The sequence below is a fragment of the Nycticebus coucang genome, chromosome 17 (assembly GCF_027406575.1).
Source record: "Nycticebus coucang isolate mNycCou1 chromosome 17, mNycCou1.pri, whole genome shotgun sequence".
In the NCBI taxonomy this organism is placed as follows: Eukaryota; Metazoa; Chordata; class Mammalia; order Primates; family Lorisidae; genus Nycticebus; species Nycticebus coucang.
The window spans coordinates 31,186,232-31,207,278 of record NC_069796.1 but is presented as its reverse complement, the minus strand read 5'-3'; the positions used below and the strand labels follow the sequence as shown (position 1 = coordinate 31,207,278).

The 21,047-nt window shown below is 44.2% G+C and overlaps 1 protein-coding gene across 1 annotated transcript in view; it reads right to left on the bottom strand.

Moving 5' to 3' along the window:
- The window catches only part of HSPA4 (heat shock protein family A (Hsp70) member 4), a 65,902-nt gene extending 54,403 nt beyond the window's left edge, over window positions 1–11,499 (bottom strand). Inside the window, exon 1 of the mRNA XM_053567194.1 lies at window positions 11,116–11,499. Within this exon, the coding sequence (XP_053423169.1) occupies window positions 11,116–11,222 (107 nt within the window). The 5' untranslated portion in view covers window positions 11,223–11,499. The remainder of the gene's footprint in view (window positions 1–11,115) is intronic.
- Window positions 11,500–21,047: the final 9,548 nt, after the last annotated feature.

The window sequence follows — 21,047 nt, the reverse complement described above, 5'->3', positions numbered from 1 at the left end:
TTTAAAACTCTATATCTGCATTCTTAACAAAATAGAAAGTGTTTCATACATCTGAAAGAGCCAAATAAATGTTTGTCTCAGTTCAAATTACTCATCCTCCTTTTTCTTGGACTACACATACACACTGCAAATAGTTCCCAACTTCTCACAAAGGAATGGAATGTCATTGATGGAACTTCAATCTTTACCATATAATAATATACCAACTAGGGACGGCGCCTATGGCTCAGTCGGTAAGGTGCGGGCCCCATATACCGAGGGTGGTGGGTTCAAACCCGGCCCCGGCCAAACTGCAACCAAAAAATAGCCGGGCATTGTGGCGGGTGCCTGTAGTCCCAGCTACTCAGGAGGCCTAGGCAAGAGAATCACCTTAAGCCCAGGAGTTGGAGGTTGCTGTGAGCTGTGTGAGGCCACGGCACTCTACCGAGGGCCATAAAGTGAGACTGTCTCTACAAAAAATAAAAATAAAAATAAAAAAATAATATAGCTACTAAACCCTCAAAAAAGACCTAACTTTTGCAGTACAGGAAGAAATTTTACCCTTCTCCTACCACATAAAACAAAAATCACCAATATCACTACATAATTCTTACACCTAAAAAACGTTCTAGGGCTGGGCGTGGTGGCCCAGCCCTGTGGCCCTGTAATCTTAGCACTCTGGAAGGCCAAGGCAGGTGGATTGCCTGAGCTTACAGGTCCGAGACCAGCATGAGCCAGAGGGAGACCCCCACCTCTAAAACTACCCAGGCATTGTGGCAGGCACTTATAGTCTGCTACAGCACTCTACAGTTTTAGAGTGCTGAGTGCTTTATTGGACACTCAGCTACTTGGGAGGCTGAGACAAGAGAATTACTTGAGCCGGAGTCTGAGGTTGCTATGAGCTATGACACATTGGCACTTTATCAGGGGCGACAAAGTGAGACTCCGTCTATAAATAAATAAATAAATAAAATTTAAAAGTTACATAAAAATCCAACTAAAAGACCTCAGGCTCCAGAATCACACAATCTGAGACTGTCCAAATCCTTCTGTCTTTTTAGCTGTGTCATCTTTGTTTAATCTGAGATTTAATCTGCTCACCTCTAAAATTACAGCACATCTCAGAGGACTGCTACAGATAAAATTTGATGATTTTTTTTTTTTTTTTTTTTGAGATCGAATCTCATTATGTTGCCCTCGGTAGAGTGCTATAGTGTCACAACTCACAGCAACCTCCAACTCTTGGGCTCAAGGGATTCTCTTGCCTCAGTCTCCCAAGAAGCTGGGACTACAGGCACCCGCCACAACGCCCAACTATTTTGTTGCAGTTGTCATTGTTTTTAGCTGGCCAGGTCTGGGCTTGAACTCACCAGGCTCAGTGCAGGTGGCTTGCACCATAACCACTGTACTATGGGCACCAAGCCTGATAATTCATTTTTAAAGGGTTTATATCAGAGAATGGCACATGAGAAATAATAAAATATTAGCATTATACAAAAATATACCATTAGGCAGGGCGCAGTGGCTCATGCCTATCATCCTAGCACTCTGGGAGGCTGAAACAGGTGGATTACTTGAACTCAGGAGTTCAAAATCATCCTGTGCAAGAGGAAGACCACATTTCTTAAAAAAGCCCGGCAATGTGGCAGGTGTCTATAGTCCCAGCTACTCCAGTGGCTGAGGCATCACCTGAGCCCAAGAGTTTGAGGTTGCTGTGAGCAGTGACGCCACAGCACTCTACCAATGTGTGACAAAGTAACACTCTCTGTCTCAAAAAAAAAAAAAAAAAAAAAAAAAATATATATATATATATATATATATATATATCAATCTTAGGGCTCAGCACCTATGCTCAGTAGTTAAGGTGCCAGACGTATACACTCAGGCTGGCAGGTTCAAACCCGCCTGGACCAGCTAAACAGTAACAACTACAAAAAAAAAAAAAAAAAATAGCCAGGTGTTGTGGTGGGCAGGTGTAGTCTCAGCTACTTGGGAGACTGAGGCAAGAGAATCACTTAAGCCCAAGAGTTGGTGGTTCCTGTGAGCTATGATGTCACAGCAGTCTACCAAGGGCAACATACTGAGACTCTGTCTCAAAAAAAAAAAAAAAAAAATTACTGGCTCCGCGCCTGTGGCTCAAGTGGCGAAGGCACCAGCCACATACACCTGAGCTGGCAGATTCGAATCCAGCCCAGGCCCACCAAACAACAATGACAGCTGCAACCAAAAAAACACCCGGGCATTGTGGTGGGCGCCTGTAGTCCCAGCTATTTGGGAGGTAGAGGCAGGAGAATCACTTGAGCCCAGGAGTTAGAGGTTGCTGTGAGCTATGATGTCACGGCACTCTACCCAGGGCAACAGCTTGAGGTTGTCTCAAAAAAAAAAAAAAAATTATCAGGACTAACAGACTTCAAATCTCATACATACTCTTATACTGCTGAACTATTAAATTCATTCCTACTTTTATACCTGACTGTCTCAATCTGCCCCTCCATGTATTCTAATCCTCTCTGCTCAAATCCCACTCCAGCCTTTCCTCATCTAGCCCCCACCCCAATACCTTCTTCCCCTTTAAACATGGTATTTTAAGTGTATACTATGTAAACGTGTCCATAATTAAACTCTTATTCTATTTACTGTTGCTTTATGTCATTCATATTTTCACCTGGGGTAGTTATATCTCTGGACAACAGGAATCTTTATTTATACTTTACACTACACAAAACACCAAGTCAATGCTGCTAACCATAAGAAGTACTCACACTTGCTGTTTGATAACACTTTTCCTCCATTCTAAATCACAGGTTGACATTACAGGAAGTTAAGTCAAATCAAGCTCAAGATTCCTCTGTTCTAATCTTTATGTCCTAGAAATTGTATCCTTTTTCAGCCAAAGAATACCATTGTTCTCCCTTTCCTGCGTAAAGGATACTAGTGACCAAATATTTATGCACATTCTGATACGGTATTATGAACTGCTGCAACTGGAAAAGATCCTTAAATGGTACAGTGTGATGTTTATAAGTGTTTGTAGAACTACTTTAAGGATATTACAACAACTGTTGTTTCAATTCAGTTTCTTAAATAATAGAAGAAAATGAGCTTTTCAGAGAACATTTGATAGTCCACAATTAGGCTATCAAATAAAACCTATAGGCAAAACTGGCATGAAAATGGATACTGCATTAATCAGTATTCTCTGGTTACTGCCTTACTCATGAACTAGAAACTACCAAAAAGAGTTGATACCAAACAGACCAATAACTCGTATTTTTGACATCTACAGTTCCCAAAACTCAGCAAATTCCTCAATCACTAAAATAAAAGGTACGCACAGTTGTAGAATCCAAAAACTAAACTTTCATAGATTTTATTTTACTGTCCTTATAATCCAATAATAAAAAGCATTAATACAAGACCAACTGAGCAAGTGTGAGACCCGTCTCCACTAAAAATAGAAAAATGAGCCAAGCATAATGGTTCTAGCCTGTAGTCTCAGCTACCTGGGAGGCTAAGGCAGGAGAACCACTTGAGGCCAGGCGTTTGAGGTTGCAGTAAGTACAATGCACTTTAGCCTGAGCAACAGAACCATACTGCCGCCAAAAAAAAAAAAAAAAAAAATAGATGGGGTGCATGGTGGCTTACATCTAATATCCTAGCCCTCTGGGAGGCCAACACCACACGAGGATTGCTTGCTTGAGCTCAGGAGTTCGAAACCAGCCTGAGCAAGAGTAAGAGCCTAGCTCTACTAAATATGGAATAAATTAGCTGGGTCTTAGACCAGGAACCCAGCTACTCAGAAGACTGAGGAAGGAGGATCACATGAGCTCAAAAATTTAAGATTGCTGTGAGCTAGGCTGATGCCAGTGCACTCTGGCCTGAAGCAACAGAGTGAGACTCTTATCTCAGATATAATAAAACACAAAAAGTAACACCAACACTAGCAAATACTACATTTACTATATGACAAGCACTATTCTAAGCACTAAGTCAAGAAAAAACGTATGCATTATACAGTTTTAACTCTTTATAATCCTCATAACTTTCAAGGAGGTAGAGAAATCAATTATGTTCCTGACACAAATTAATCTCTCAAACTTTAATCCCTTCAATTAAATATCCTGGAAGATTACTGAATCTTTAAACATATACAGTGTATCTTTTCCCCCTAACAATTTCACTTCTGGAAATCTATCCAACAAAAATAAAAGCATTAACATGTTAACATATATATACAAGGCTATTTGATAAAGTGCTATTTTTAACAGCAAAAAATTAAAACCTGTTTGAAGAAAAAATGTTACAGCCATAATATGGAATATTATGTATTTAAGAAGATAAATTCATAGTGACTTTGGAAAATGTCTAAAATATAATATAAACTTTACTTAAATACACACAACCTACCCATATACTTGCAGAAGTGAAGAAAAAGGTGTGGAAGAATACAGCACAAACAGCAAATAATCAAAAGGAGAAAATTTTATTTTAGTGTTTTTACTGCTTCAGCAAACAAATACTTTATTAAGTAAGAACAAAAATTCTTGCCAGGCACAATGGTTCAAGCCTGTATTCAGCACTTGGGAGGTCACTTGAAGTCAAGAGCTCAAGACCAGCCTGAACAACATATTAAGACCACATCTCTACAAAAATAATAAAAAGGTTATTAGCTGGGCGTGATGGCATGCAGCTGTAGTTCCAGCAAGTCGGGAGGTTGAGGCAGGAAGGAGGACTGCTTGAGCTCCTGAGTTCAGAGGTAGACTCTGCCTCTTAAAAAATGATATATTTTAATTTAGGAAACCCAATTTGGAACCTAATGACAAAGTTCCTGTGAATTACTTCTGCCACCTTTTTTTTTTTTTTTGGTAGAGACAGAGTCTCACTGTACCGCCCTTGGTAGAGTGCCATGGCATCACACAGCTTACAGCAACCTCTAACTCTTGGGCTTACGCGATTCTCTTGTCTCAGCCTCCTGAGCAGCTGGGACTACAGGCGCCCACCACAACGCCCGGCTATTTTTTTTTTTTTTTTTTTTTTGGTTGCAGTTTGGCCGGGGCTAGGTTTGAACCCACCACCCTCGGCATATGGGGCCGGCGCCCTACTCACTGAGCCACAGGCGCCACCCACTTCTGCCACTTTTGTATACAAGTTATTTTAGTTCTGAAATAATTCTAAGAAACAACTTTCATTACCTCTGCAATTGATATAAGCACTGAAGCTTTAGTTAACAAATCAACTTTTCTTTCAATCCAAAAGACCTGCTACTTTATTTAGAGCTACATAACATGAACTACATTCACTTCAAAGAGGAATACTTTTCTTGCACAAATAAAGAACCAGATGTCAATCTGCCAATTACCCACAGAAACTATACATATTTTTCAGCTTTTGCTCTCTCAAGGGCAGTTTATGAATAGACTGTTTCACCTCTTCAAATTCCTATTATTTTATTTCATGTCCATGAAAATGATAATTTGCACACAAAATTATCATAAGTAATTCATTTCAAGATCATTTTTGGGCCTAGCCCAGTGGCTCATGGCCTGTAATACTCAACCTGGAGGCTGAGGCAGGTAGATTGGTAGAGTTCAAGACCAGCCTGAGCAAGAGCAAGATCCTGCCTCTACTAAAAACAGAAAAACTAGCCAGACCTCTTGGCAGATGCCTATAATCCCAGCTACTCCAGAGGCTGAGGCAAAAGGATCATGTGAGCCCAAGAGTTTGAGGGTGCTGTGAGCTCTGACACCACAGCACTCTACTCAGGTTGACAGTGAGACTCTATCTCAAAAAAAATTTTTTTTTAAAAATCAAGTTCATGGGCGGCACCTGTGGCTCAGTCGGTAAGGCACCAGCCCCATATACCGAGGGTGGCGGGTTCAAACCCGGCCCCGGCTGAACTGCAACTAAAAAATAGCTGGGCATTGTGGCAGGCGCCTGTAGTCCCAGCTACTCGGGAGGCTGAGGCAAGAGAATCGCTTAAGCCCAGGAGTTGGAGGTTGCTGTGAGCTGTGTGATGCCATGGCACTCTACCAAGGGCCATAAAGTGAGACTCTGTCTCTACAAAAAAAAAAAAAAAAAAAATCAAGTTCATTTTGGAAACTACAGCCCAGTTAGCTCCTGTAATGTCTGGCAGTCTAGTAACATCTTTATTCCAGCTTTAAGGTTATACCCTTTCTACTATAATCAACTAAATACAAAAACAGGTTTTCTGTCTTACTCCAATGTCTATGGTCAAAAAAATGTCAACCTACAATTAAGGTTGAAAAGCAGAAAGAGGGACGGAGGGAGGGGAGTGGGGCCCTGGTGTGTGTCACACTTTCTGGGGGCAAGACATGATTGCAAGAGGGACTTTACCTAACAATTGCAATTAGTGTAACCTGGCTTATTGTACCCTCAATGAATCCCCAACAATAAAAAAAAAAAAAAAAGTCAACCTAATGATTCATAATTAAAAATCCCAAACATTGGCCAGACACAATGGCTCGTGCCTGTAATCGTAGTGCTGTAGGAGGCCGAGGCTGGTGGAATGCTTAAATTCAGGAGTTCAAGACCAGCCTGAGCAAACGCGAGCCCCGGGTCTTTCTAATAGAAAAATTGAGGCAAGAGGATCGCTTGAGCCCAAGAGTTGAAGGTTGCTGTAAGCTATATGGTGACGCCATGGCACTCTACCCAGGGCAACAACTTGAGACTCTTTCTCAGAAAAAAGAAGAAAAAAAAATCCAAAGTTTATCTCAAGCCACACACTTCTCTCCCACTAGTAGAAACCAACAATTCCCATTTGTAATCAATATCCCAACAGCCTCCACACCTACTTCTCTCTTGCCCTTCTCAAATAAACCCATTCTCCACACGAAAACCAATCACATTTTTAAAACATGAACAGCATCACGTCCCACTTCACCTACCAAAAAATCCTCAATATGATACAAGGCCCTGCCATAACCTAGTGGGTCCTGCCTAAGGCCCCAGATTCATCTTAACGCCACTTCAATCTGTCAAATATTCCAAGCTCTTCTTACCTCAGGTCTTCCTACTAGCTGCTCCTTCTGCCTACATAACTTCAAACTCACCATAATCTCCACCATTCTCCTACTAGTCCCTCCAGGCCTCAAATAACACTTCTGTTAGCAGCGGTTCTCAACCTGTGGGTTGAGACCCCTTTTTTAAATTTTTTTTTGGCCGGGGCCAGGTTTGAACCCACCACCTTCGGTACATAGGGCCAGCGCCACTCCTTCAGCCACAGGCACCACCCCAAGAGACCCCCTTTTAACAATTAAAAAACACTGCGGCATTAGAAAGGTTGAGAACCCTTGTGTTAGAGCAACTTCCATCTCCACTGGATATCCTACTTAAATTAAATATCCCTATTATGCTTTCATCATATTCTGTACTTTTCCATCTTATCCTTTACCACAGTAAGTACCACATACTTTTGTCTACCATCTGGCTTTTTCCACTAACCACGTCCACAATGGCATAACCTTGTTTATGTGTTCACCACACTACCCCCACTGCTTAGCACGATGGCTGCCATATTGGAGGCACTCAATATCTAATAAAATAAAGCAAGACTGAAGGAAAGGAGTTTCTTCTACTATGACTGCACTGGCTCCTCAAAAACTGAATCCAGATTGCTACACCAAACTATTTGAAACAAGTACTTCCACATCTTATTTTCATTCTCCCGGTAAAACAGACCTACATCATACATTCTTGGTAGCTATGAAATCCAAATCCATTTGTCCATAACCTCTACAAAAATCAAACTTTCCGCCTCCATTTTCTTTTCTTTTTTTTTGAGACAGAGTCTCACTTTGTCACCCTTGGTAGAGTGCTGCAGTGTCATAGCTCACGGTAACCTCCAACTCTTGGGTTCAAGTGATCCTCTTGGCTCAGTTTTCCACTTTTAATAGACAGCGTCTCGCTCTTGCTTAGGCTGGTCTTGAACTCCTGAGCTCAAACAATCCACCCACCTCAGTCTCCCAAAGTACTAGGATTATAGGTGTGACCCACCGTGCCCAGTCTCTGCCCCATTTACTATTTAGTTCAAGACTCCCAACACAGAAATCAAAGTTAATCAAATCATAGTTCAGAAATTCTTTCAATGTAAAGCACTCTAGTAAACTAATAGAAAATAAGAAGGAAAATACATGAATTTTCTTATGTTTTCTCTGTAAAGAATTTAAATGGTATTTTCTTATGACACTTACAAGGTGCATAGGGGCCACATATCACTTAATCTTTGAAACTTAAATGCCATCAGGGAGGATAAAATTTTGCATCTTAAACAATTTTCAAAGAATAGAATTCATGGTATAACTACTTCTGTAGCTGCTGTGTACAAGAATATAGGAGCACGTAGTAATAATCTAAAAGAAATAAAGGACAAGAACACTTCTCTTCTGGGCTCGACACCCACAGCACAGTGCTTACAGCGCCAGCCATATACACCAAGGCTGATGGGTTTGAAACCGGCCCAGGGGGCGGCGGCTGTGGCTCAGTGAGTAGGGCGCCGGCCCCATATGCCGAGGGTGGTGAGTTCAAACCTAGCCCTGGCCAAACTGCAACAAAAAAATTAGCCGGGCATTGTGGCAGGGGCCTGTAGTCCCAGCTGCTTGGGAGGCTGAGGCAAGAGAATCGCGTAAGCCCAAGAGTTGGAGGTTGCTGTAAGCCGTGTGACGCTATGGCACTCTACCCCAGGGCGGTACAGTGAGACTCTGCCTCTACAAAAAAAAAAAAAAAAGAAACCGGCCCAGGCCAGCTAAACATCAATGACAACTGCAACAAAAAATGTTCGGGCGTTGTGGCAGGTGCCTGCAGTGCCAGCTACTTGGGAGGCTGAAGCAAGAGATCACTTAAGCCCAAGAGTTGGAGGTTGCTGTCAGCTGTGACACCACAGCACTCTACCAAGGGTCACAAAAAAAAAAACACTGTTCTTCCCAATTATTTGAGATTCTGTTCCTGTGTCCCCTTTGGAGCTAAAGTATGTTCAATTTTAGGCAGGAATGGAGCAAGCTGCTAAAATTAATTCAGTGCTTTTTAATTACTTGGGGAGACTATCTTTACAGATGAAGGAAACTACAATCCAGTGAAGAGGTCAGTATCAAAAAGTAAATTAATGCTAAAATGCTTAAACTTTAGGGCCAGGCGAGGTGGCTCACACCTGTAATCCTAGCACTTTGGGAGGCTGAGGCAGGTGGATTGCCTGAGCTTACAGGTTCTAAGCAAGAGCTAGACCCTGCCTCTAAAAATAGCCAGGTGTTGTGGCAAATACCTATAGTCCCAGCTACTCGGGAGGCTGAGGCAAAAGAACTGCTTGAGCACAAGAGTTTGAGGTTGCTGTGAGCTACCACACCATAGCACTCTACCCAGGGCAACAAAGTGAAACTGTCTCGAAAATAAGTAAATAAAATAAAATGCTTAACTTTAATGCTATTAAAAACCTTTAGTGCACCATAGATTTCCCTGGAAATGCAAATTAAAATACCCATTGTTTTAAAACTATAAACAAAGAAGAAAATAGTTTGGCTGCCAATGGGTACAGAGGTTTGGGGGGAAATAATGAAAATGCTCTAAAATTGAATGTGGTGGGCAGAACCTGTGGCTCAGTGAGTAGGGCGTCGGTCCCATATACTGAGGGTGGTGGGTTCCAACCCGGCCCCAGCCAAATGGCAACAAAAAATAGCTGGGCCTTGTGGCGGGCGCCTGTAGTCCCAGCTACTCAGGAGGCTGAGGCAAAAGAATAGCCTAAGCCCAAGAGCTGGAGGTTGCTGTGAGGTGTGACACCACAGCACTCTACCGAGGGCAATAGTCAGACTCTGTCTCAAAAAATAAATAAATAAAATTGAATGTGGGGAATGGTTGCACTATTTTGTGACTACACTTAAAAACCACTGACTTGTACAATTCAAATGAGTGAACTGTACAGTATGTGTTATACTTCAATAAAGCTATTAAGACTGTAAACATACTCAGCAGAGCTGGGCACAGTGGCTCATGCCTGTAATCCTAGCACTCTGGGAGGCCCAGGGGTGAGTGGATTGCTTGAGCTCAGGAGTTGGAGACCAGCCTGAGCAAGAGCCAGAGACCTTGTCTGTACTAAAACCAGAAAAACGAGCCGGGCATCACGGTGGGTACCCGTAGTCCCAATTACTCAGAATGCTGAGGAAAAAGGATCGCTTGAGCCCCAGCGTTTTAGTCTTCTGTGTTGCTACGACACCACGGCACTCTACCAAGGGCAACAGAGTGAGATTCTGGCTTTAAAAAAAAAAGAGAAAGAGAGACTCTTACCCTAACCAATTAAAAGATGTGAGTGACTCACTTTATTTTTTAAGTTGTGTCGATATTGCTCCCTAAACTTACTACAGGTTCCAGAGGTCAAAGTGAGCCCCAGGTCATTAAGAATTGAGGCCAACATTCCGGGTGGAATGTATTAAGATGAAAGTGCAACGGTATTAAGGAATAAAGATAGCAGAGAATGACCCAACATAGTCCAATATCCTGAAACCTTATGGAAAACAAAAGCCAATGCAAAGATTGAGAGGACAGATTTTATCAACTCCCTTTCTGATCTCTACTAGAACCATCCAATCACGACATCCCAGGTCCATCCGGAACCTGAGCCTCGGGTGAGCCAGCTCCCTCTCTTGGGCGGTACCCCACCCCCACTCACGTGGGACTCAGACCACTCCACTGTCTTGCAGCCAGCAATCCCCAGAACCTGTTCAATTCAACTTTTAAGTGCCTGCTACATGCAAAGTTCTGAGCTCTGTGTTCGGCTCAAGAAAGGTCAGTACGCCCTGGGCCTGGTCTCTTGTCTCTAGAAAAAGATTCTCGACCCACAGTACGTCCTAAGCCTGACTTCCTTCCAGTTCCTATTCGTGCTTTCCGCGGGCCTGAGTACCGGCCGAATGCCTTAGTTCGGCCCACGGGCCACCATAAAAAGACCTCGCGCCATGCTCGAGGCAGGTGGCTGCCATTAGCGACCTGGCATCCAGTGGGGGTCCCCTAACCCACTGAGGCCTCCGCTCGGAAGATGACTCCTCGGGCTCCCATCTCCAAACCGCGAGGGTCACAGAATGGGACAAACGCTACCTCCTCACCCCCGCGCGCGCGGCCGGCGCGGCCCACACTTACGGCGTGCAGCGGTCGCTATACTCATTGGCGATAGTCTCGATGCCGCCGGCGCGTGCCACAGCGACGTAGCAGCTCTGGAAGCCCAGGTCTATGCCCACCACCGACATGGCGCCGGCTACGGCTCGGGCCCGGGTCCGGCTGCCGAGACAGGACACGGACCCCGGCGGGGCTAGCGCGTGGAGAGCGGGCCGCGTGGGCCGAGGGACTGGAGCTAATGGGAAGCGTCTACGCGAGCGCCTAGGTTCTTGGCTGGGAGACCACAACCAAGGGCGCTTCTCAGGCCGGCTCCAGCTCAACGGCCACAGAAGAGTCGCCGGTAGCGGGGGCGGAGAAGATCTCGAAGGATCTCGTTGGGACGCGGGCAGAGCCGCAGCGCGAGAACTACGAAAGAACAGAATGTTCTCGCGATACCCGGGTTCAGACTCTTTCTCCCTGAGGTCCCGCCCCCAGATACGTAAAGGTACGTCACGTTCTGGCACGAGAAAATGAAAAGGGTCGGCTAAAAGATTGGCTTGGAAGCACAGCTGGCCAAATGAGCCTGCGCACGGAACCCGCCGCAGAGGCGCTGCACAGCAGAGCACTTCCCCTTCCGGAAGAAAGTAGTGGAGCGAGTTCGGGGCAGTAGTTTAAGGAAGTACTGCGCACTATTTCCGCCGATTTTTTCTTAAAGAAACTTCCGGTGGCAGGGTCTCCTGCCACCTTCTGTTTGTTTGGCTCCCAAAATGTGAACGCGAGCTGATCAAATTCCGCAGAATGCTCTTCTCTCCTCACGGTAGATTGGCCGGTAGGAGAAAAGGCCTTATTGGAAGCGGCCTTCAGCCGGGCCTTACGTCGGGCTCTGCCGATAAAAGAGCACAGGCATCATCTTTGTCGCACTGTCCTCTGAACCGCTTGTGTCCTTTTATCAAACTGAGGTGAGGGCCCTGCAGGAGTTTTAAGTGCCCAACACGTTTCAAGCCCTTGCCCCTAAGGTGGGTGCAAAGTACACAAAGACAGATAATACCCTAGTTAGCCTGGAACGTCCACGCAGACCGGATAGTTCCAGGTTTACGTGAAGTTGATGAATCTTAAGCTTCAGGGCACCTCACTTGCATGGGCTTCTGGAAGAGCAGGGGGTTGCTGAGAGTCATGGAGTGCTCCAGGTGAATAGGGGAAGTCAGCTTGAAACCATGAGGCAACTCTGCGGAAGCATTGCTGATAAATTGCCAAGAGAGCTCAGAAAGTGAATCTCAATCTCCAAGTCTCCAGTAATATGTTTTGGTTTCTCGTTTTCAAATATTTGTGATTTTTCTTATTTTTCTTTAATTTTGTTTTTCAATTTCAGATTAATATGACGGTACAACCAGGTTACATTGTTTGCGTTTGTTAGGTAAGGTCCCTGTTACAGTTGTGCCGGCACTCAGGTGTGCCATCTACCCTTGCGCCTATTAGGCGAGACACACCAGTCTCCCTCTTCCTTCCTACCCGCTGCCCCCAACTTGAATTAAATTGAGTTTTTCTCTTGTGTGGGCGTGCATTAGTTCATCTACTGGCTTCGTATTAGTATTGAATACATTGGATACTTTTCCATTCTTGTGATATTTTACTGAAATCTACTGGGTAGAGTTGGAGAACTCTACCCGGGTTAATCCAAATTGTGGTTTTTTTAAGGGCTCCCAACAGTATATAAACTTGAGCTCTACAAAACCTGGCAGGCAGGTTTTGCCTTAACTAAAAAGGCAAAGAGGATTCTGTTGGAGGTGGCAAATGCTGTATGTAAAGAATGTGAAGACCAGGGGCATTTTCCAGAAAGGAAAAAGGTGTGTTCAAATTGGAAACACCAGCAGTAGAGAGTTAGTTTGAGGACTATGAGAAGTTCTGTATTCCTAAAGGGTAAACTGAAGTTGAAGATCTCAGGCCTAAGGCCAGGCACGGTGGCTCACGTCTGTAATCCCAGCACTCTGGGAGACCGAGTTGGGCGGATTGTCTGAGCTCAAGGATGGGTTCAAGACCACCCTCAGCAAGAGCAAGACCCTTCCCCCATCTCTAAAAACAGCCGGATGTTGTGGCAGGCGCCTGTAGTCCCAGCTACTTGGGAGGCTGAAGCAAGAGAATCGCTTGAGCCCAAGAGTTTGAGGTTGCTGTGAGCTATGAAGTCGTAGCACTCTACTGAGGGCAACAAAGTGAGACTCTGTCTCAAAAAAAAAAAAAAAAATCTCAGTGTAGAGTACTTCTCAGACCATTTAAATGTGTATGAGCAGCTAGCAGGGGCTTGGGGGCTGATGCTTTATAATCCTAACACTTTAGAAGGGGGTGGAGGGCACCGGATTGCATGAGGCCGGCAGTTGGAGAGCAGCTGGAGCTAGAGCACTAGAGCTAGACCCCATCTCTACAAAGAACAGAAAAATAATACTGGCGTCAAGGCGCTCCTATAATCCCAGCTACTTGAGGCTGACGCAGGAAAATCACCTAAACGCCACAGTTTGAGGTTGCAGTAAGCTATGATGACACCACTGCACTCTGTCTTTTTATTTAAAAAAATGTTCTTACAGACTGGGTGCAGTGGCTCACCCCTGTAATCCCAGCACTTGGGAGGCCGAGGTGGGTAGATTGCCTAAACTCAGAGGTTCCAGACCAGCCTGAGCATGAGGGAGAGCCCGTCTCTAAAAATAGCCTGGGGCAGTGCCTGTGGCTCAAGGAGTAGGGTGCCAGACCCATATACGAAGGTGGCAGGTTCAAACCCAGCCCTGGCCAAAAACTGCAAAAATAAAATAAAAATAAAATGGATCAATAGCAAAACAAAAAAAATAAATAAAAATAGCCGGGCATTGTGTCAGACACCTGTAGTCCCAGCTACTTGGGAGGCTGAGGCAAGAGAATCTCTTAAACCCAAGAGTTTGAGGTTGCTGTGAGCTGTGACTCCACGGCAGTTTACAGAGGATGACATAGTGAGACTGTCTCAAAAAAATAAATAAATAAAAAGATAAATGACTAAAGGTGAAATTACATTTCTCTAGGGCTCTGTCCTTTTAAATTTCTACATTTCCTGCTACCGGGAGAGGTACTTAAGCCTCTGAGAGCAAAGCGAAAGCCCTGGTTGTTCTCCTTTAAACTTGCAAATTACCACATAGTTCTCACATTTTGGCTAATACAAATTGAGTTTTTTTCCCCAAAGACAAGTACCACCTGGAAAAGACAGTGGAGGCAGCAATGAAAATCCTGGGGAAAAACAGCAGGGAGAAACATTATTTGTACACACCCATGTCCAAAATACTTTAATCACAATAGCCAAAAGGTGAAAAAAACCAAATGTCCATTGGGTTGTCCATGAATGGATTTTGTTTTTAATATGGTATATAGGTCGGGTGCTGTGGCTCCTGCCTATAATCCTAGCACTCTTGGAGGCTGAGGTGGGTAGATTGATTACTTGAGCTCAGTTCAGTTTGAGACCACACTGAGCAAGAGTGAGACTCCCACCACCATCTCACCACCCCTCCCTGTCTCTACTAAAAATATAAAACTAGGCTTGGCGCCCATTGCTCAGTGGTAAGGGCGCCGGCCACATACATCAGGGCTGGCAGGTTCAAACCCTGCCCAGGCCTACTAAACCACAATGACAACTACAACAAAAAAATAGCCCAGCATTGTGGCAGGCACCTGTAGTCCCAGCTACTTGGGAGGCTGAGGCAAAAGAATCACTCAAGCCCAAGAGTTTGAAGTTGCTATGAGCTGTGACACCATGGCATTCTACCGAGGGCAACATAGAGACTCTGTCTCAAAAAATAAATAATAACAGTCCAGTCTCCATCTTTTATCTGAGTTATTAAGCACTGGGGAAACAGCCCAGGATTCCTAAGCTGAAGTGTCCAGACAACCTAAAAGATCTGGGTTACTGACTGCCTATTGGAAGGCCTCCCCAGCTGTCAGCAAAACTGGTAAAAAGTACATTCATATCACCGGGCACAGTGGCTCAGGCCTGTAATCCTAGCACTCTGGGAGACTGAGGCAGGTGGATTGCCTGAGCTCAAGGTTTCGAGACCAGCCTGATCCAGCGTGAGACCATCCACCCTGTCTCTAAAAATAGTCAGGCTTTGTGAGCGCCTGTAGTCCCAGCTACTCAGGAGGTTGAGGCAAGAGAATCACTTGAGCCCAAGAGTTTGAGGTTGCTGCGAGCTATGACACCATAGCACTCTACCTAAAGAGACAAAGTGATACTCTCTCTCAATTTTTAAAAAAGTACATTCGGGCGCAGTACCTGTGGCTCAAAGGAGTAGGGTGCCGGCCCCTATGCTGGAGGTGGTGGGTTCAAACCCAGCCCTGGCCAAAAACTGCAAAAAAAAAGTACATTCATATCTTTTTTTCCTTCCTCCCACTCCTACATCCATATCTTTGGGGGGGGGGGGGGGGCAGGGGGATAGTAATCCAGTGTTGTGATCATATTTTATTATCTTCCAACCTAATGTCTCAGCTGCTTTGGTCGCCTTGGTACTGCTTTTAGTTTAAAATACCAGCAGCCCTATCAACCTTTTTAATGATTTGTCCTTCTCAAAATAAAACATAACTAACATCAGTCACAGAGAGTACTCATCCCACTATAAATAGTCTCCTGGATTGTCAAAATTTATAGCTCAAGAGGCTATTCTGGGATATTTAAATAAATGAAGTCAGAAAAAGTTATTTGAGAATTCTGAAGAATTTAAAGTGGCAAATTTCCAAGAATCACAATTGTAAACCAAGAAAGTTTCCAGAATATTTAATGTTGGAGGCATTTTGATTGGATCACAATTTTTTTTCATTCAAGCAGAGTATCTTGAGTATTTTAAATCAGGAGGTTGTTAAATGCCTTTCTGTGGTAAAATGATAAAATTTAGTCTAAACAATCATGAAGGATTTGTTTTATTTTTCTTTTGTATGCTATCAAATCCAATTATTATAATTGTAGCTCAAAAATTGAAGGCTGGACAAGATCAAATTGTGGGCAGTGGGCTGAGACACTACTGGCTTTGGATAAGTTGATTATGTATCATAAAATCTTTTCTGCAGGTTAGGGGCTCAGCTACTCGGTGACAGCAAAAATCATTCTGTGGATTGGGATTTATACCCTCTGAAGAATGGAGCATTGTGTTTTGTGGAGGGCATCTCAAGCACTCTACTGTTGAGAAAAATCAAAGGGCTGACTGCAGGGGGCAGTCATATAAGGATGAGGGCTGAAGTCAGAGATGAGAAGGAATGATGCTGTGGGCGGTGGGGAAGGATCAGAGATAGGCATCTGAATGTTGGGCAGAGAGGAGAAAATGTAGGAGTCGGGGTCAGACATAAAAAATGTAGTCTAAGGCACCAACCACATACACCTGAGCTGGCGGGTTCAAATCCAGCCCGGACCCGCCAAACAACAATGACGACTGCAACTAAAAAAAATAGCCAGGTGTTGTGGCAGGTGCCTGTAATCCCAGCTACTTGGGAGGCAGAGGCAGGAGAATGGAGGTTGCTGTGAGCTGTAATGCCACAGCACTCTACCCAGGGTGACAGCTTGAGGCTGTCTCAAAAAAAAATATATATATATATAGTCTGATGTCAAGGACTATGTGAAGGGTGATAACATCAAGAATAGAGGAAGATATGGGCGGCACCTGTGGCTCAGTCAGTAGGGCACCGGCCCCGTATACCGAGGGTGACGGGTTCAAACCCGGCCCCGGCCAAACTGCAACCAAAAGATGGCCGGGCGTTGTGGCGGGCGCCTGTAGTCCCAGCTACTCGGGAGGCTGAGGCAAGAGAATCACTGAAGCCCAGGAGTTGGAGGTTGCTGTGAGCTGTGTGACACCACGGCACTCTACCGAGGGCCATAAAGTGAGACTCTGTCTCTACAAAAAAAAAAAAGAATAGAGGAAGATAAAACTTCGGGCTGGGCTTGGCTCGGCTCGGTTCGGCTTGGCACCCATAGCTCAATGGTTAGGGCACCAACCACATATACCAGGGCTAATGGTTTTGAACCTGAACCTGTCCAGAGCCTGCTAAACAAAAATAACAACAAAAACAAAGGAACAGCAGGGCGTATGGCAGGCGCCTGTAGTCCCAGCTAGTTGGGCAGCTGAGGCAAGAGAATGGCTTAAACCCAAGAATTTGAGGTTGCTGTGGGCTGTGACTCCACAGCACTCTACCAAGGGTGACATAGTGAGGCTGTCTCAATAAATAAATAAATACTTTGGGCTCTTAGGCATAGTGAGACTCTGTATAAATAAATAAATAAATATTTCAGGCTCTTAATGGATGTGAGTTTGAGGGCTAGAAGGTGAAGGAGATTGATGTCAGAGGATAGTAATTGCCATTGCCAGGGACCTAAAGGGAGACAACTGCAATGGTGGGGAAGACTTCAGATCCAGAGTTTGCTCAAGTTCGTCTTGGGAATGACTCTTATTTCAAGCCTGCACTGTGTGCACCCGGAGTCAGGGATTCACTTGGGGGAGCAGTCTGGTTCAGCATGTGGAAGAATGGCATTCAGTGAAGTGTACCATCACCTCGGATAAAGAAACATAACTGGGCAGCACCTGTGGCTCCAAGGAGTAGGGCGCTGGTCCCATATGCTGGAGGTGGCGGGTTCAAACTCAGCCCCTGCCAAAAACAGAAAAAAAAAAAAAGAGAGAGAGAGAGAAAAGAAACCTAACCGTAGCTGCAGAGATCAATTGGGTCACGCTAAGCAATTACTAAGAGATACAACTGAATTTCTTGATGAAGTATCTTTCAACAGTACCCTGTGTGCAGGGCTGAGTGCACAGAACCACAAAACTAAGATCACTATCATCTTCCTAAAAGATGTAGAGTACCATTCTTTGCCTGTCATCATTGGAAGCAGTGTCGGTGCCCTTCTGGTTTTGATTGCAATTATAGTCATCCTTTTCAAATGTGGCTTTTTTAGAAGAAAATAAAAAGAACATGAAGAGCATAAGGCCCAGATGAAATTACAGAATCTGCTCACAGAAGATTAGGAGCTGCTTCCTTGTCCCTGGGGAGAGACTATCAACCAGTCCTTGAAATTCTGGAAACTTGGTGTCCTTGTGCTGCTGATTTCTTTTTCTTCTAAGATGATCTAGAGGACTATCACACAAATTGTTTGTAGAATATTTTTTTTTTTTTTTTTTTTTTTGTGGTTTTTGGCCGGGGCTGGGTTTGAACCCGCCACCTCCGGCATATGGGACCGGCGCCCTACTCCTTGAGCCACAGGTGCCACCCTGTAGGATATTTTTTTTAACTGTACATTGTCCCAAGGGTCCATTGTGCAAAAAGTAAACTTGGGAAACATTTTGAAATTGTTTTCTTTGTTGTAGTGCCTTTAATATGCAGATATGTTCTTCATAATTTGCACTAAATTTTGATATCTGATAGGACAAGTTTTCATTCTTTAGAGAAATTATTGATTGTATTCTTTCAGATAATTCTTGGTAGCAGTTTTACAGATTTCCAAAAGAAACCTTTGGGGATTTTAATTTAAATGTACAGATTGAGTTGGGGAGCATTCATATCTTTATAGTATTGTCTTCCTACTCAGAAATAAGACATTTTTCCACGTCCTGAGATTTTGCAAAAGATTCTACAACATAGGTTTTATAATCTTCAAAGAGGTCTTAATTTATACAGACTTATTTCAGGCTGTATTATATTTTTGTGTTGTTACTGTGAAAAAAATGTATTACCCCCCTCCAACTGATTAGAGTTTGTATTTAGAACAATTGCTTGTTTGGTATTTTATCTGGCCATCTTCCTGAACTGTTTTTTTTTTTTTTTTTGAGACAGAGTCTCACTTTGTCACCCTCAGTAGTGTGCTGTGGTGTCATAGCTCACAGCAACCTCAAACTTCTGGGCTCAAGCAATTCTCTTGCCTCAGACTCCGGAGTAGCTGGGACTACAGGCACCCGCCACAAAGCCTGGCTATTGTTTTAGAGATGGGGTCTCGCTCTGGCTCTGGCCAGTTCCAAAACTGTGAGCTCAGGCAGTCTACCCACCTAGGCCTCCCAGAGTGCTAGGATTACAGGTGTGAGCCACTGCACTGGGCCCTGAACTCTGTTTTTTTTTTTTCTTTAGAGACAGTCTCACTTTGTCACCCTCAGTAGAGTGCCTTGACGTCACAGTCACAGCTCACAGCAACCTCCAGCTCTTGTACTTAGGCGAGTCTCTTGCCTCATCCTCCTAAGTAGCTGGGACTATAGGCACCTGCCACAACGCCTGGCTATTTTTTGCTGTTGTTGCAGTTTGGCCAGGGCTGGGTTTGAACCCACCACTCTCGGTATATGGGGCCAGCGCCCTGCTCACTGAGCCACAGGTGCCACCCTATACTCTGTTTTTTAATACCTTTTCACTTGATTCTCTTGTACTTTCTAAGGAGACAGTCTCCTCTGTAAAGAGTGGTAATGTGGAGTCTTTCTGATACTTGTATTTCACCATTACTTCTTTGACTAGGACTTGTAGAGCTCTGAGAAGACACCTCTGTGTATGACTTTAATGGGAAGCCTTTGACACCCTCCACTGCCTGCCTCACCTCTGCCTCTACAAAAAATAGAAAAATTAGCCAAGTGTGGTGATATGTGCTATTCTGGAAGCTGAGGCAAGGAGTTTAAGGTTGCAGTGAGCTATGGCAATGTCACTGAATCATACTTGTAATGAGACAGTGAGACTATCTCCCCCTCTCAAAAAAATTTTCCCCAAAAACAGATATAGAAAATACAAGAGGGCGGCGCCCGTGGCTCAGTCGGTAAGGCGCCGACCCCATATACCGAGGGTGGCGGGTTCAAACCCAGCCCCGACCGAACTGCAACAAAAAAATAGCCGGGCATTGTGGCGGGCACCTGTAGTCCCAGCTACTCGGGAGGCTGAGGCAAGAGAATTGCTTAAGCCCAGGAGTTGGAGGTTGCTGTGAGCTGTGTGAGGCCACGGCACTCCACCGAGGGCCATAAAAAGTGAGACTCTGTCTCTACAAAAAAAAAAAAGAAAGAAAGAAAATACAAGAAAGACAAAAAAAAAAAAAACACTAGTCATTCACTGCAGACATTTTAGGTTTTGGTTTTTTGTTTTTGTTTTCAGTATTTTGGTTATAAATGTGTTGAATTTGGGCTGGGCAAGGTGGCTCATGCCTGTAATCCTAGCACTCGGGAAGCTGAGGCAGGAGGATCCCTTGAGCTCAGGAGTTTGAGACCAGCTCGACCAAGAGCAAGATCCATCTCTACTAAAAATAGAAGAATTAGCCAGACATTATGGCGGGTGCCTCTAGTTCCAGCTAATCATCTGGGAGGCTGAGGCAGGATGCTTTCTTGAACCTAGGTGTCTGAGGTTGTTTTGAGTAGGCTGATGTCATGGCACTCTAGCTTGGGCAACAGAGTAAGATTCTGTCTCAAAAATAAATAAATAAAGTAATTAATAAATAAAATGCATTGAATTTGGTTGAGTGTTTTAAAATAGTAAGTTAAGGGTCGCACTTGTGGCTCAGTGGGTAAGGCGCTGGCCTCATATACTGAGGGTGGTGGGTTCAAACCCGACCTCAGCCAAACTGCAACAAAAAAATTGCCGGGCATTGTGGTAGTCCTAGCTACTTGGGAGGCTCAGTGCCTTGGGAGAGCTGTCTTCTGGACAAAACAAAGGCCAAGCCTGGTAAAGGTGACCTGGCATCATCCAGAAAAAGCTTCTACCATGGAGATACTGTGAACCAGAAGAAGCATTCACTGTAAAACAAAAAGCATGATAAGAACTTTCTGTATTCTTGAAATGCTTTGCAAGATGGAGCTACTCAGCAGAGAGTAGGAATGTGGTAAAGTCATTTTTCTTCCAAACTGGATGACTAGCCCTTTAGGAATTCTATTTAGTTTGTTAAATACAGATATAATTTATGCCATTTCCACCAAAGATAAGGTTTATTTTTGAAGAAAGAGTAATCACCCTAAAAATCCCAGCTAGTTACTTTCATTGGG